At 41.3% G+C, this 17,569-nt stretch overlaps 2 protein-coding genes across 5 annotated transcripts in view; one reads left to right on the forward strand and one right to left on the reverse strand.

Moving 5' to 3' along the window:
- Nucleotides 1-873: 873 nt before the first annotated feature.
- On the forward strand, nt 874-6,521 carry klhl38a (kelch-like family member 38a). Its single transcript, XM_023412164.2, has 4 exons — nt 874-1,349; nt 3,162-4,518; nt 4,662-4,767; nt 5,372-6,521. The coding sequence occupies exons 2-4, from the start codon at nt 3,163-3,165 to the stop codon at nt 5,659-5,661; spliced, it is 1,752 nt and encodes a 583-aa protein (XP_023267932.1). The 5' UTR covers nt 874-1,349; nt 3,162; the 3' UTR covers nt 5,662-6,521.
- A 2,208-nt stretch (nt 6,522-8,729) lies between these two features.
- Nucleotides 8,730-17,569, reverse strand: part of spire1a (spire-type actin nucleation factor 1a) — a 29,201-nt gene continuing 20,361 nt past the window's right edge. The window contains exons 9-19 of one of the 4 annotated variants that reach the window (XM_087175606.1): nt 16,065-16,112; nt 15,548-15,702; nt 15,011-15,092; nt 14,756-14,898; nt 13,544-13,567; nt 12,864-12,893; nt 11,805-11,942; nt 11,622-11,692; nt 11,500-11,527; nt 11,186-11,349; nt 8,730-11,081 (exon numbers count right to left, since the gene is read on the reverse strand). In XM_087175606.1, coding sequence (XP_087031732.1) covers nt 10,811-11,081; nt 11,186-11,349; nt 11,500-11,527; nt 11,622-11,692; nt 11,805-11,942; nt 12,864-12,893; nt 13,544-13,567; nt 14,756-14,898; nt 15,011-15,092; nt 15,548-15,702; nt 16,065-16,112 — 1,154 coding nt within the window. In that variant the 3' untranslated portion in view covers nt 8,730-10,810. The remainder of the gene's footprint in view (nt 11,082-11,185; nt 11,350-11,499; nt 11,528-11,621; nt 11,693-11,804; nt 11,943-12,863; nt 12,894-13,543; nt 13,568-14,755; nt 14,899-15,010; nt 15,093-15,547; nt 15,703-16,064; nt 16,113-17,569) is intronic. The other 3 variants (XM_087175608.1, XM_087175607.1, XM_087175609.1) reach the window with 3 other exon arrangements.

A 17,569-nucleotide genomic window follows, 5' to 3' on the forward strand; every position in this document is an offset into this window, starting at 1 on the left:
CCTTGTCATATGCCACTAAACAAACATGACAATAATTCATCTCACTGCCTCAGGAACTGCAAGGTTAGGGAGGGGCCACAGATAAGAAATGACAACTTGGAGACATGAGAGATTAGGAAAAAGGAATCTTAAATGCCTCAGAACTGTAGCTCCCTCTGTAAAATATGAGTGGGAACATGAGGTTATGACATAAAAGGTTATGCCCCTTTAAAATTATGTGACGTCTGCTTGTAGCTCCTCATCAGAGGTTCAGGCTTCGATGTGGACATAAGCTGTGAGCAGTTTCTCGTCTTGGACTGTTTCATTTTTAGAGGCCTGATGAGGTGAAGGTATCCAGTATTTGACAAAAAAGCAAACTTGGAAGAAATAGATGTAATTTTATTAACATAATACTGTTAAACACCTCTATAGTATCAAGGATTTCTTTGATTATAATTAAATCCTAAAAAAAGAAAACTACAACGAGGAAGAGAAAGCATTTTACTGCTTTACCATGAAGAAAAAAATTAAACCTGACTTTAGAAAATACTTTGGAAACAAGCAGAAATATTCTCACTGCACTTCTTTTTTTTTTATGGGACAAACAGTGTATATCTACTTTATGCAGGATATAGCGTAATGGGTGTTATTTGGCAGTGTGACACACATTGCTGCTAAGTAATTAACACCTCACACAGGTGACTAGTAGCAGTAGTAATAGTATCATCCCCAGTTTTGCACACTCATGTAACAACACCCAAAAACACCACCACACCTTGAGGTAAACTGTTCCCAGGTCTTACAGCTGTTTCTCCTGATCAAGCTGGCCCATCAGCGCTGCTCTATATTTACCTTCATCCTGGGTTACACACATTCGGGAGGAGGAGGAGGAGGAGGAGGAGGACGGGAGGACTTAATCGGGACAGAAAGATGGACAAAGGCTAGCAGCTCGGGGACATTTTGATTAAACACCAGCCTGGGTGGTCTCGATGGCTGACTCAGGACCCCGTGATGATTCTCCCTCCCCTGGCTATTGTAAACACTCTCTCCCCTGGACCCTGGCAGAGCTGTTAAGCCGGCAACCGGGTAGCAAACGGCTCAGTGTCACATGAGAGGCCTGGCTGGAGTCACAGTGGCCCAGGATACTATTCTTAGCTGCAGGAATGTACACAGTGGCCTCATGGCGAGCTCACCAGCGCCTAACTGGAGAGCCTTGTCGTTTCTCTGTGTCATGCTCCTTCGTTCTCCCTGACTACAACACCCACGTTCTCTCTGGACTAATTTTTGGCACTTTTTTGGTTGGAACTGAAATTTTTTCGGACCAGACTGACAGGATATTTTCGATATTATTGACTTTCTGAGGGCAGGAGGTAAAGATTCACCCAGTCACAGATGTTGTTGAACTGACAGCAGGCTCAGTCGGAAACTCCAAGTCATGGGTTTATCTTATTATGTAATCTTTTAGTTAAGTTTAGTTAATTTTAGTTTTCTTTAATTTTTTAAACGATAGCAAACAAAAAATGAATAAATAAACATATACATATGTAGATTGTAATCAGACACTTCCACTATTAGATGACTAAAGTAAGTGTGTACTACATGTTTTTACTTAATGATAATTATCATTGTGACAGTTTTCCACTAAACTGTCACTAAAAAGTATAAAAACTTTTATGTGAATAAAATAACATTTTATGATGACTACACAGTGTCCAAAGTGATTCAAAAATAATTCTGTCTCTACTAGCAGTTCTTGTCTAGGATCTGAGAGTGATCTGTGGAAAAATGTCACTCACAGCCATTGGCATTTCATAGTATACAATAATGATTAGAGGTCCAAATATATCAGAGAGGCTGGGCCGGTAAGTGGGAGTAAATCAGTAGCTGTCGTGGGAGTGATTAGAAGACTTAGTGTTGCTAATGGCCCAGTGAAATTCCTGCTCTTTAAGCAGCAGGATCATCACAAACCCTTCAACCAGGAGGAGACAGGCTGAGACTGAGAGGGAGATATGGTTATAAAAAAAGACAAACGTAACATATAGAAAAGAGTAACAGAAACAGACGAGGAGAGAAGGTCAAAGTGATGGGGAGACGAAACACAGATGGTGTGTTGACACAGCTCTGGTAGAGTTATCAGTGATGGACAGCTTCATTACATAAATGTGGCCTAATGCTACATGGATGCATCAAGATAATTTAGAAGCAGTTCAAAATAGAAATGTGTGAGTCAGTAATTCACATCGAGGACAGCTGCACTGCAGGAGTTTTAAGAGTTTAAGTGCCAGCTAATAAATGAAAGGGTTTGCTATCACAGGGGTTAGTTTGAGGGCAAAGGTGAAAAAGCCAGATAAAAAGTTAAAGAAAGATAAAGTGAAACTCTGCTAGCCTTCATTATCACCTAATTCTACAGTGCATGTCGTGTTGTAGATATAGATTACTTTAATAGTTTACAGATTAAACTAATCAGCTAATCAGTCATTAATATAATTTCTACATTCCTTTAAAGCATAATGCAATATACAAAATTTGAAATAACTTACCTGTATAAATGAAAAAACAGTGATCGGAAAAAATGCCAGAACAAGGTGTGTCACCCCAGTTTCAAGTAGCATTTTGGTAGATTATGTATTTGGTGGGTTATTGGTGGATGCAAGTATTTTTGTAGAAGCATCACAATCTACTTTTAGATCTTAACGGAATAGTTTGCCTGGCATCCTCACAGTGAGACTCCAGGAAGTCAATTTGCCCGGCCAAGAAGCAGTCTGGCACATAACCTCCTGTAAAACCACAATTTGTTTTTAGAGGCACTGGTAAGTGGATTTATTACCTTTATTTATTGCCTGTTTCCAGTCATTATGCTAAGCTAAGCTAACTGTGTCCTGGCTCTGGCTGAAGCTATCATGTTTAACATATGTAAAAGGGGTAATGATCTTCTCATCTAACTATTTGCAAAAAAGCGAATATTTGGCACAATGTCAAACTATTTCTTAAATGGATGTAGATCAACTCAACTTCAACAGCACTTAAAAAACCTTTTTCTTCACAACATTCAAGTCTAATTTCTGCACAAGTCAGACTGTAGTGTCATCAGTACTATGTTTTTGCCAATCATCTCTTTTCAGTGGACAACAGAAATGCAACACTATGATCACTGACTGATTCTCTTTTTCTGCTTTACACAGAATGGCCTGTAGACCACGAGATGTTTTCTCTTTCAAAGACTCAGAACTTCCCTCGCAACTGCTCGGCCAGCTCAACATCCTCCGGCAGGAGCGTATCCTGACAGACGTCCTGCTCTGCACGGAGCATCAGGAGATCCCCTGTCACAGGAACGTCCTGGTGTCCAGCAGCCCGTACTTCCGTGCCATGTTCTGCAGCAACTTTCTGGAGAGCAGTCAGGCCCGTGTGAATCTGAAGGGAATCTCTTCAAATGTCATCAGCGGCATCGTGGACTATGTCTACACAGGCTGCATCACTATCACAATGGAGATTGTGCTCCCGCTCATGCAGGCAGCATCCATGCTTCACTATGGAGGTCTCTTTGAGGCCTGCTCGTTGTTTCTCCAGGAGCAGCTGAGTCCAGAAAACTGTCTGAGCATGATCCGGCTCTCTGAGATCCTTCACTGTGAGAGTCTGAGGGAGAGAGCAAAGGAGATGGCCATTAGGTTTTTCTCTGATGTAGCTGCAACAGAGGACTTCTGTGAGTTGTCTCTTCCTGAGCTCATGTGTTACCTAGAGGATGACCGACTTTGTGCGGAGGAGGAGCAAGTGTTTGAGACCCTCCTGGCATGGATCCACCATGACCCGTTCTCACGTCGTGGTGCAATCCATGATCTCTTCAAGAAAGTTCGTCTTCGCTACATCCATCCAACGTACCTCTTCCAGTTCATTGCCAACGACCCTCTGGTGCAGTCCTCCACACTCTGTACGGAGATAATAGAGTCAGTGCGTCGCCTCATGCTCACAGTCAGTGCTAAGTGTAGTCGTGAGCTCAAGCCGCTTTGGACCACACCACGGCGTTACACCTGCAGAGAGACACTGGTGGTGGTTGGAGGACGCAAAAACAATGAACAAACTTCTCGAGAAGCCTTACTATATGATGAAAGGACTCATCGTTGGCAATGGTTGGCCAAGCTCCCCCTGCGCCTCTACAAAGCTGCATATGTGTGTATTCACAGCATCCTCTATGTGCTTGGCGGGCTCAGCCTCTGCATGACATCAGGCGACAGCTCAGTCAGCGCCACAGTTTACACACTCTCCCTTAAAACCAACCAGTGGAGGACTGCCGAGCCCATGTTGGAGCGACGATACGCCCACCAGAGTGTGTCCTATCAGCACTTTATTTTTGTGTTAGGAGGCATTGGGGTAGATAAGCGAATCTCTCAGTCAGTAGAGAGGTATAACAGTATGTTTAATCAATGGGAGGCCATGGCGCCGATGCCCACAGCGGTGCTGCATCCAGCTGTTGCAGCCAGTGATCAGAGGATCTATGTTTTTGGAGGGGAGGATGCCATGCAGAACCCTGTCAGGCTGATTCAGGTAGAGAGGACCATTCATTTTAGGGTCCAAAGAGAAGTGCTAATATTTGTTGCCATTCAAATACAGGCAACAGTATGTGTGAATCACAATATCTGATGCTCTAGAAAACAGACTGACAGTTGATGTTTGTCGTGTGTCAACAGGTGTATCACATCTCTCGCAACTTGTGGTCGAGGCTAGAGACAAGGACAGTGAAAAATGTTTGTGCCCCCGCAGCGGTCATAGAGGACAAGATCTACATCATAGGAGGTGAGCTCAGACGTCAATGTCCCTAACGTTTATATTGTTTCACACTAGAAATAAACTCATCAACATCTTTGCAGTTGGTGTTAATTTTATCTGTTTTTTAAATCATGTAGGACTTGCATCATTAGAGGATAAGGTTAGCATCATTATTCTTGTTCTTCTCTAATCAAAAGACTTACAACTAACAATGTGTTAATCTGTCTCTCGATACTTTCTGACTTCCCTCCTCTGTGACTCTCAGCCCAGAGCCCATTGCTTCCTACCAAAGACATAAAAATATAAATGCTGGTGATTTTATGTTTTTACAAAAGGCTGTGTAATTTCCTGAAACAGCTGGACACTGTAGTTTTTTGCAAACATAACTCAAAGAGGAATAAATAGTGAATTAGTTGGGGACTATTTTCAGCGGTGGATTAATACACATTTGGTGCTCTAGTGAGTATTTCCAGCAGCAGTACAGTGTGTGGGTGGTTTAACTGAAATTAAGTCCCAGTATTAATTGTAATGTTGACACCCATGGCAACGTCATGTCTCACTGATGGAGCGTGTGCATGTGATTTGTTGACAGTAAGAAACATATCACCCGACTGAAAACTTTAATTTCCAGGGTACACGAGGCGAATGATAGCTTACGACACCAAAGCCAACAAATTCGTCAAATGTGAGAATCTAAAGGAGCGAAGGATGCATCACAGCGCTACGGTGATCAACAACAAGCTCTATGTCACCGGTGGACGCATCCTCAACAGCCACGATGTCATCGAGGACTCAGACTGCTTCGAGTGTTACGACCCAAAGACGGACGTTTGGACTTCAAAAGGCTCTTTGCCATACAAGCTCTTTGACCACGGCTCTCTGCCGCTGGTCTGTGTTTCCAACAGACCCAACCCGCCGTGATCTATCAACCAGTACACCACTTTTGCCGAATGCTTAGCTGCATGTTCTTCACCTCCCCTTTGCCATGATTTATTGGCTTCTAACTACACAAATGGGAAACCATTTCAAAATGACTGCATTCCTTCACGCAGCTCAGTCTCTGTCACAACTTAGCAGCATGTTAAGCCAGGCTGACTTTAACGTGAATCAAAGGCGAGCTCAGCTGACGTGCAGAGGTGTCAAGTCTAACACACCTGGGGTGGAACTGAGCTGAGAACCCCAGAGATGACAAGAGGCAGTCACACAACAAGCAGCTGTTCAGACACCTACGTAATCCAAAAAGCTCTTTCCGCAGATGGCTGCACTCATTTGATGTCAACTAAAAGTGTTAATGTTTTAATTTCCCTGACATTTATACACAGCCTATCACTCTGTCTGGCAGCTGCAGACGACTTCTCTGTATGGTTGTGCTAAATCCACAAACTCTGGCATTTTTGTAAAACTGAGAGTGACAGATCATACAGCTAATAAAGTTGCACTTTATAGAAAATACATTCCTCCGTGACCCACAGGCTTCAAACAGAGTGCACTTGATGACGAGAACAATTGTGACAGCCCATGGACCAGCTCCTTTTGCGGTGCTCGGTAGTCTATCATGGTTGCTGAAATGTTGCTAAGAAGAACAGTTTTACTGAAATGACATTATCTGGGCCAACATTATTCCAGTTTTGTTGGCTTGAATATGACTTTGAGAATTATTCCTGCAACCCCCAACAAAGCGTGTTCTCTGAAGCATTTTATGAATGTTTTGCTTGAAAATCACAGTCCTGGAAGTAGAATAAAAAGATGTGATGACTCAGAAAAGTCACTGTAAACACAAATGATTGTGTTTTCCTCAATGGTGGTTTACCTTTAATCTCATTATGTGCAATTGTTTGGTAAGGAAAAGGGATTCTCAGGCAGCCATGTTGATGTGAGGATATGTGACAATGCTGCCTTTGAACACAAGTGCCTTGTGGGGATGCAGTGACCTGCTAAGCACAGCTATGACTGAAAATGGTTTTCAGGGAGATTGTCAGCCTACAATGGGCTCATGTTGACACATATGTAACCCGCACGTGGCTGCTCACAAGCACATTCACTGATCTGATACCTAGCTTCCATTTGTCGACAAAAAGCAGTAGAGACTGTTTGAGACATGTCTTACTATTACGCTGGCCACTACTGTCTTCATCCTGTAACCCTCTTGACCCACATGGAGCATACATTCACTACTGTACTCAACCAGCCTCCGGCCCGGGTGACGATTGCCATGGCAACCCTGTTAGCACCCCAACGGATCATCTGTGGCATGCATCCCTGTAGTGAGTCTATCTATTCAAGACCGCATCACTGATCAGCTGCATGCTGCACAACGTGCTGCTGTTACTTGCACAATTGAAAACATTTCTTTATTTTTCTTTTCTTTACATTTCTTATTGTACAACATGGTTATATGTTGGTTATTGACTTACCTGTGTGACTTGGTTTTTAAAGGTGGTTTTTTTGTTGATTTTTTTTTTTTTTTTACAGTATGTGGTGACACAAAGCAAAACCTGTTTTTAATTCATTGCTTTGAATCTCTCTACATACAAGAACAGGTGACTGAGTCTGTGTGTTCGGCTTGCTGCTCTTTAGTTGTACTTGGTGCAGAGTTAAATGGTCCTCCATTTGTCTGCAGACTGGCTGAGTCATGTTCCCTTCATATACAAGGGAACATTGTTGACACAGACACAGAAGCATCTTCACTGGCTTTAAGGCAACACATGTGCTCTCCATGTCATAAAGTGCCAGTGCAACATCCACAGAAGTGTTGCATATTTTAAGAATTAGAGAAGAAGTTAAAACTGTTTATCTTAGATGAAATTAACACAATGCTTTGTGGCAAGCTCTGACTGACGTTGGGTTAAATTGCTCCTTGTTATCCTGATCACTCTGAATGCCTCACAGCAATCTATATATGTCTATGCGTGGTGCCTACCTAAATCATTATTAAGACAAAAAGACTGTAAACAATGATGCTAAAACTTTACAAATTTGAGTTGCATCAATATAATTTACCAACAGCTCAGATGTCAGATGATGCTCCACTCAGTTAGACAGAGCAGCATTTAAGAACAACACCCTGTGAAACTTTTTATTGAGCTGCCGCTAAAGACACGGCATATTCAGACTTTTATTGACTGTGTGTTTGCTTGCTGTCGTTCCATAGAAACCAGTGTGTGAGGGTCACCCCTCAGAGGGGCTGTGGCCTGGCAGGTTATTTTCAGTGTCTGTTACTATCCCATTAACGGATAGCATTTCATTGCTTGCCAAAGCTGTGTGTCAGCTTATGCACGCATGCACACAATAGTGGTTAAGTGACCTGTGTACATATATAGGAGCAGAATGCATGCATCAGCACACACATATATCCACCACTAGAAACCTTATGCTCTATAAACCTTGTAGATTTTCAAACACGCTGTATTTACATTTGAACTTTTTCACCAAAACTGAACAACCTTCTGGAAAGTATCAATACTGACAAGTGTAAAGAAAAAGTAACAAAAACTATGACATGAAATCATCACTGAGATCCAATTCTTCTGTCTTAAACAGCATTTTCAAAAGCCTTTAGTTTCTGATTGTAGAATCAGATCGTGGTTTGAGAGAAACATCACAACCAGGGGCACGTGCTCTCAGCTTGGAGTAATTTTGAATACTAATTGAGGAGGTTCCCTGCTGTGTCACATGACAGGGCCCTTTGCCAGTCTGTAATGTCACCCCCCTACTCTGGGTTAATGTGATGGACAGGGGGTTTAAGAAGGTTTACACCTCTACAGCCAGGGATGGTTTAGAAATGCTCTGCCATCTGTGTGCAGCCAGGGTTAGCTATCTTTTACACAAGTCCCACTAAGATCAGTTAAGCACATCTGCCAGCTCCTTTCAAGCATTAATGCTAAAATGCCTGTATAAACAATGTAACCTCTTAAAATGCACCCAATTCTTAAAGCTAAAGACATACAATAAATATTTACAGTAAAGATAAAATAAAGCGACAGAATCAGTTTTAAGATTGAGCATGGCCTCTTTCATTTATTTTCAATACCAGAGAAGAACTACATAAAAATCCAGAAACCAAGCAAAAGAATGAAAACTGAGGTAAGTGAAGGTCTCCAGGTAGCCCATGTAGAGTATTTCATCCTGTTGCAAGATGTCAATTGCAAAGACAGTGTTTATATGACAACACTTTATGTTTCATCACCCTGTCAGCCTAATTAAATATATACAGTATATACTGAATATGGAAAACTGGTGCAACTTAAAATGCCTGCAACACACATCTTCTACCACACGATGTCCCTCAGACAACAGGATGATGTGAAAGATTTATTTTCATCGCCCTCTGCTGACTGATATGATTTTGCACTTGCGTAATGGGGTAACCGAGTGAAACATAAGAATCATGATGATTTTATTAGAATTTCTGATAAAAACAAATAGATCACAATACAGCATGCACACATTCCTTACAGAGGTCTAAAATAAAATTGATCAGATGTACTATGGCATGGCATCATTACTTGACAGGCTGGTTAGACTTTGTGTCCATTTGGTAACAACTGTCACAAAACACTATATGAACATAAGATGTTTATGTGTGTATGTATGTGTAAATGTGAATGAGACTATGTTTTTTTTTAAAAGGATAAAATGTTCATAAAGCATATTCGATGACAGTCATATGCTTAAAAATGGCCTACAATCAAGTCAGTGGAGTGGAGTGTTTTGTTTTAGCCATTATTCTTTCTTACAAACAACCTGCAGCCATTCACACACATTTTCATTTATGAGGAACCCTGGGAAATGGCACTATGGACTCCCAAGAGCTGAAAAACAAAGATTTTAATAATTATTAATTAAGAAAAAAACCCAAAATAAACAATGAATTGGTCCAATAAAAGTGCTATTTGCGATTTAGAGGAGTATCTTAACACTGAGGAGTTTATAAACTATACAATAGAAATAAAATCTTACTATTACATTGACACAAACAAAATAACACTAATAATAAAGGTCTCAGAGAAGAATTTCAAATAAAGAAATTCCAGAGGCAGAAATCTTAAAACATGGTAAAATTATACTTCTACTTAGTTTAGTTTTTTTTATATTAAATTTAAATTTGGAACAATTAGGATATACAGCATGTACACATTCATGGCCCACATTTCTGTGCTTCTATTGCCCAGCTTGGAACATGGAAGGGCAAGAAACCAAACCTTGGATTACCCTAAAATGCACCCCATTGAGTTTATCACACATATGTACAATAGGTCCATACCTACAAAGGCATTCAAAGAAAAAAAAAATACAGTTTGGCACCAGGCACAGAATTGAATATACATTATAACTAAAAGCTAAACCCCTCCCAGAAAAATAAACTGACTATTCTTACCCCTCAATGTGTTCTGTAATAATAGCAAATATGCAATTAAACTGGCTAAAAAATGAATGATGTAACATTTGGCATAATTGTTGCTGGAAGAATAAAGGAGGGGCAGGGGGTGGCTGAGATCTACCCCAGCAGACCTGACAGGAGGATCTACAGTGCATTTCTGTCAAAAAGACAATCGGTTGTTCTTCCTGAGTGCTCCAAGTAAACAGGAACTGGAAAACTTGTTGATAGCTAAGATTAGGGCCGGACCTTGATACTATTTACACGAAATCGCTGCAGCTTTTGGCTTTCTGTATCAGCTGATCCCGCTCTTATGTCAAATATACATTCTCTTACCTGGTTCACAACAGCGACATCAGCAGCTCAATATATCCATTTTACCCACCGTGTCCTGAACTACCACTGCTACTGCTAGAAACATGGCTGTCCAATGTTACGTGGCAGCTACTGCAGAGTCCTGACTAGTCATGGCCAATCATAGCGTGCCAACTTTTCCTGAGAGGGGGTAAGGTGCAAGAACCTTTACTACCTTTGGGGTAGGATGGTCACTTCTGATTTTTTGAAAATCACCATTTACATAAACTGCAGTGAACCAGTCCGTGTCAAAACGAGACTAATAGAGGATTTTTTTTTTTTTTTCCATTGAACGAATGAGCTCAGCATGAACAAAAGTGCACAGGGCGGTCCTACTTCCTACACCTCATTGATGGTGCGCTCCGAGGGCCTGAAGTTGACAGAGCTGGACGACGACATGTAGAAGGACTGGGTTTTGCGGTTGAGACGGGCACGCTTGGTGGCTACGCACAGGCTGCGCTTGCTGGAGGAGATGATCTCCGTGATGAACTTTTTGCAGTCTACACAGACCTCCATGGTGACCCAGTCCTCTGTCAGCTCCTTGGGCAGCTCTGGCTCGTCCTGTGACCGGCCATCTTTGCTGCTGCTACTACTTCCGTGCTTGGACAACCTGAGGACAGAGAGACATAATGAACAACTACCCTGACAGAGCCCGACACTTTTATCATATTTTCTCAGTATATAAAAAGAAATGGGAGTTCTACTGCGACATACTTGTAAACACTCCTGCGTAGACTGTGTCGGCTGTGTCCAGACCCAAACGGGTGCTTTTCAGGCTCTGTGGGGGCAGACGCTCCACTTGCCTCTTCTTTAGCCATAGCACTTGGACCCAAAGAGTAGATGGGCAAGGTGGAATAAGGCTTAGATGGCAGCCGTATCTGAGGTACGAAAGATACACAAAATGATGAAAACCACTTATTCAGTATTTATAGAAAACCTGACAATGCTCATGGATTAGGTTTCAAGAGTGTGAAATTTTACAGTAAAAGTGCTCATGAGTGTGTGTTAAATATACATCAGCCACCTACCTTTTTAGAGCACTGGGAACACACAGGCCTGGGAAAGATATAAATGATCCCTTAAGTTAGTGATTACTGAACAGCTGCTGGACTTCAGTAGAGTGGTTCTGGTAAAAAGTGATTCAATTTACCTTTTGCAGAACTGGCAGGTGTAGGACCAGGTAAAGAGGGAGAATCTCTTGGCCCGACATGAAAAGCAAAGCTAGCGAAGAACAAATGAGGTGAGGTTAATGGTATCTGATGCATTTCATTAAGTCAGAAGATATTAGCCTGGATGAAGACAAAAAAAAATCCACAGGTTGTTTTTTTTCTACCTTTCCTTTCTTGAGGGCGTTGTAAATGTCTTTGTATTGCTGAAACTTCTCCAGCTCGGCCTTGACCAGAACCTGTCTGATGTGCATCACCTCCTCCACCGTCAGAGCCAGACACTCCACTGGGTAGCAGAACTCCTCCTGGAAGAAAAGATTCATCACATCAGCAAACTCTCTTAATGTTCACAGCTCAGTTAAGTGATAGAAGAAGAAGAAATGAAGGCATCTGCTACCAGACAGACAAACACCATGTGTGAATCCCATAAAATACAAGCGCCCGTTGCACACCGCTTAACCAAAAGACCACACATGCAATGAGATGGTGAGGGTGAGAACAGTTCTCTACATAAAAGGATGCTTCCAATGACAGGACAGTGTGACAATGAACCCAAATAAAGAGCATCCTGGCGATGTAACACACCCGCCATGTTGGCGGTCCACAGCTTTTGGCAATCAGTTTCCTTTCCTTTTCGCAATCATTCTATTTACTTTATTCCTGACCACAGGTCCAAATTAAAAACAAACAAAAATAAGATTCAGCAGATAACTGCGTTCCTAAATTTGGGAGTCGTCCAGTTTAGCTTGGTGAATTTGATGTTTACATCTTACATAACCATAACATGCATGTTGTCCATACTCATATAATCATTATTTCCACCCACCCAAGCAAGTGGACCCCCACCATGTTGCATGCGGGACATTTGTGACATAGCTGGAAGCCTTTATTTATTTATCTTTTGTCTTAACTTAATAGCTTAGTGCACACAAAGTCAAACTTAACACAAGTAAAAAAAAATTGCTCAGGGAACTTTACTTCTACTAATCATTTACACTCAGGATTAGTGAATGTGAGCCTCTGCTGTAAATGTTCACAGATTATTTCTCAACTCATTATTTTCTTTATAACCTTCCCTGAGGTATTTTCAGTACGCCACAGACACAAATGTTCATGACTCAAGGTGCCATTCATCTAAAAGTAATCTGTTGAGTTATACAGTATTCTGGATGGGTTCCCCACACAGTGTTATGGGTCTTTGATGATATGCAGTAACAGTGACATACCGTGCCCTGAGCACCACTGGCAGCTTCCACCTGACCAGCAGACAGAGGGAACAGGACATTCAAACAGAAGCAGAACCTTATGTTCCAGCAACTTAATCACAAACAGTATGTATCATAAAATTTAATACAAGAACTCCATGAGCTTATTAGAGGATATGATGTAACTGTTATATAATATATTACAGCCATGTTTGTTTGGCACTTTATAACAGCAAAACTAATCAACATCTACACAAAGACTAGGTTTACTAAAGTTTTTGGAGGAGTCCCAAAAAACTACATTATTACATAAACTCACTCCCGGTATGAGCTCATGAGCTGTTGTTTCATTTCATATGTTGCATGAAATTTAATTTCATAACATCAGAACTTTGTAAAAGCCAGTCTCATGATTGAAGAATCATCTGACAGTGTCTGTCTCAAAAGGAAAACAGCCTTCATCTCATGATTTTTTGTTTTCTGCTTCCTCATGGACACCATGGATCACAGCTGGTGTCTACTAATAGTGCAAAACTCCATTTTACATGTCCCTGCTAGTCTTCCTTATAATCTTCTCTCCTGTGTGCCCCCTAACTTGTGTCCCTCGCAGTGTTCCTAATTTTCTTAAAGTTGGTAAAAAAAAGGGACAAAACTTTAAAATAAATGATGGTGATGGATAGACAGGATTTTGACCAAGTTACCTTGGCGCTGGGATCCGCCATCAGCTGCAGCGTTATGCAAAATAGAAAATGACTGCGAGTAAGTCTTGGGGACAAGGCAGGCAACGAGTGTAAACACATTAATGAGATATGAGTGCCACAAGAGGAGGAGAGCTACAACAAAGATCTTACTGTTTTACATCTAATAGAGAAGCTCAACTCCAGCTATCTATGTGAAAGGCGAAGCATGCTAAAGCATGTGCTTGTGTCAAAAAAGGGAGAGAGGAAATGAGAAGAAACATGGCTTCTGGTAAAAGAAAGTAAACGGTATCTCTTGATTACCTCAAACTGTCACAAATAAGTTTATTTATTCTCATTTTTAAGAGGCGAGAGAGGATGTTTTTAAAGTGAATCATCAGCAATATCAGAGTAATAAAGTTATACTTCACATACAACCATTCACACTCAATACTAACTTTCCTCTGGATCATCTTTAAAATAGCAATGCAAGAGAAATGGTCACTAATTTTAAGTAGGAGACAGAGTGAACGTGTTGCGTAAAACTTTAAATATCAAGTCATGCCAGTGAGAACGTCTACTCCGGTGTTTCAAGTGAATTCGTCTGATGTGATGACTTTCAGCTGGTTGTGACTCTGGTTGGGCGCCAGAGGTCTGCTATTAAACTAGCAAGCGGTGAGAATGAACTAATTCCATCTAAATCCCTCTTCGTACAGCGGCCTGTCCTGTGGTTTCAATTAAATCCATCAACCTCACTAGAATCATACGACCAGCACAGAGTTACTCAGAGAACCAATGACCTCATGGCAAACAAATGAGCAGTCACAGGACTGGAGTAAATTCAACAGACGTATATTGTACGCCCAGTGTTGTTGGTAGATGTAACCACAGAAATGGGCTGCATTCATTCAAATTATAAGTGATGTCCATGTTCATGACTCTGCCATTCACATTAATGTAACCACATATTTTCTGCTTTGTATTTAGTTATATTTTATTACTGTACAGACTGTTGTTTATTTGACTGACCAGATAAGAGGATAGTGTAATATACTGTCTTAGTTTAATAATCTAATGTGAGTGTATTTGCTACTGATGCAGTAAAATGTGATGCAATGTGGGAGGTTAAAGATCTATCATCAACCTGATGGGCTTCATTTATTCATTCATTCATTTATTAATTTACTGAGGCATTGATGGTTAATCCAATAAAAATAGTTCCCATAGTAAACGTACCAAAGACTTGGAGCTCTGTTTGGATGGAGGTACGAAGGGGCGGACACTGGTGGGGGTCTCCTTCTCGATAGAGTGTCGTCTCTGTGGAGACTGACGCTTGTCTGGCTGTGGGGTGGCGGAGACAGGCAGGAACTTTGGAGGAGCTGGGACAAACAAAGAGGAATGTGTCAAAATGCAGCTGAAGACTGAACATTATGAACCTTTGGCAAAAAGTAGAATATAATACGTTACAGAATGTTCAAGGTAACCTCTTACCCTTCTTCCCTACGACGGACTCGGGTGACGTGTCCTCCAACAGAGACGTGGACATACTGGAGCTGCTTCGTGTGGGCTCCTCCTGTCACCCAGAAAATTACACGTATTCAATCCAGTCCAATTTCTCTAAGAGATACTAATAAGATAGTTGTCTTCAAGATAATTTAAGCAATACTTTTGAAATAAGCACATTTTAGAAAATTCGTCCTCTTTGGAAATAACAACAAAAAGACACAAATGACTTGGAGGCTGATCATTTATGTGCCATGTGTCATTTTCAAACCTTTTTCAAAGTGACCTAGCTGTGGACAGATAATAGAGAGGCAAAAATATTAGGGTTTGATTTCCTTCTTGTATAACCGGGGATACTCCAGTTAAACTGCAGATACCGCATCAACATTTTACAAGCTGCTAAAATCATAATAAATCATCTTTATTATGCAATCAAACCATTCAGATTCTGTATCTCAAAGCACTTAATAAAGAAGTTGTCACAGTAAAGGGACGATCATCTTATGAGCACAGCTAACATCTTACATCCGATTCGGAGCTGTCCAGCTCGGCCAGCGTTGGTGCCCTGAGCAGCCTCTTCCTCTGGCTAAGTGGCTGCACTCCGCCTTGATTGGGTCCCGTGGTGGCACTGGCCAGAGAATGGGTGCTGCCAGCTAACTTCCTGGGTGCATCAGGAGTGTCTGTGGGTCAAAGATAGAACAGTCAGTCAAGAGGAGAGGATCATAGCTTCTGACAAACTGAAGACAATTTTGGTTGAACAGGTGAACCATAAAACTTTCTCCTTATCTTAACAGGTGGCCATCATGCCTCATGTGTGAACTATGGGCGTCTTCATATTGTAACCATATGACTACAGACTCAGTATAAGCAGTGGGGGTTGTCTTGCATGCTGAGCAAGACAAGCCTTGCCAAATGCATGCTTATGTTACAGGTCTTCTCCTCAGTCAAACCAGACTGACAACCCTTAAGTGTATTGTGTTACAAAGTACTTGCCAAAGCAACAGGTCACACCACTAATGACGTCGCTTCATGTGTAGTTTACCTGAGCTTCGGAACAAGTCCTGAGGGGTGCTGATGCTTTTCCCTGCACCTGTAAAGGAGTTACGAGAATACAGCCTTCAGCAGGACCACACGGACATGAATATTTTCATCCCTAACACCAGACTGGTACCACAGGGAGGGCATGACAGCAACAAGCATCTGTCAGACCAGGGGTGAACTGGGGGGCTACAGTCACACATAGATGCTTTGTGCACAGCTGGAAAGCACAGAGGGAGAGGGAAGTGAAGGGAAGTGCCAGGGGAGAAAGATGATGAGCCGCAGCACAAAAAAAAAAAAGGAAAAAAAAAGAAAAAGATTATTCCCGTATGTCCATCTGGATTATGGTCGTCCTGTGAACAGTCCTACATTCAGACCATCATCTGCCATTCAACTATTTATTTGAGGTGGGCTGCTGACACCAGCGTTATGTAATTTTTCATATTCCACAGTGAGAGCAGATTAGGGTGACACGCAGGGCAGACTGACTGCAGAGAGACAGTGATGATCTATAATCTCACCCTACTGGCTCTGGCTCAATGGCTATGCCTCAGCAACTAGACCACAGTCAACATGAGTAGCTTTTTTTTTTTTTTTTTTTTTAACCCAGGACATTTCAAACACTGGGAAATTTATACCATTCATAATATTCCTAAAATACAGAAGTCCTGCTCTTATAGCAGTATGTTTAAATTTGGTCCTGATATTACCCAATTAAAAATCTTTGGGTAAACATCAAAATGTTAGTTTCACACAATTTGAGATTAAGTTGCACTGTGCTAACCGCATCCTTTCTTTAGGTAGAGTGGGTGTGTGTATCATAACAGCAAGTGAGTGACAGTAGTGTGTCAGACACAAAATTCCCATGACACAAGCATGAAAGAAAAAAAAAAACAAACAAGGTGTGTGTGTGCGTTTAAATCAGGGGGAAGCAAGTACTGACCCTAAAAATAGCTTGGGATGGAACACAACAAGGAACAACAGGAACACAACAGGTGATGTTCAACTTTACCTGATGAGTCAAAACTGTAAGACATGCTAAGAGGTCGCATGACTGACAGATATGCCCATGTTTGAAAAAAAAAAAGGAAATGGAGGCAAAAAAGGAGAAAAAGAAATCCATGAGAGTTAACATGGATGGTGAAGTCAATGAATCATCCAAGTTTATAAAACATCACAAAATAGACTGTTCCTAAAAATAATATACTTTAGAAAGTGTTTCAGAAAACCTGTACAGTCCATATGTATGATTATGCAACAACAGCCGTATGTTATCCTCCTAAAGCCCTAAACAAAAGGCATCTTATGTAGACAGTAGTATGGTACTGACTGACTGATATTTGATGTTTTTATCTGATCAAAGCCTTTAATGGTTTAAAACTTTATCTCCAATTGGCCAATTATGACCACCAGATACCAAAATGACCTATTCTGCACTGCTGGGTTTTATAAGGAAAACCACAAAAGGCAGCATTACGTAATTACGTGCAGGTCTAACACACAGCTGAA

Source organism: Seriola lalandi, unplaced genomic scaffold (assembly GCF_002814215.2).
Source record: "Seriola lalandi dorsalis isolate HSWRI2012SDOR001 ecotype SW California unplaced genomic scaffold, Sedor1 jcf7180002054476, whole genome shotgun sequence".
Lineage (NCBI taxonomy): Eukaryota > Metazoa > Chordata > Actinopteri > Carangiformes > Carangidae > Seriola > Seriola lalandi.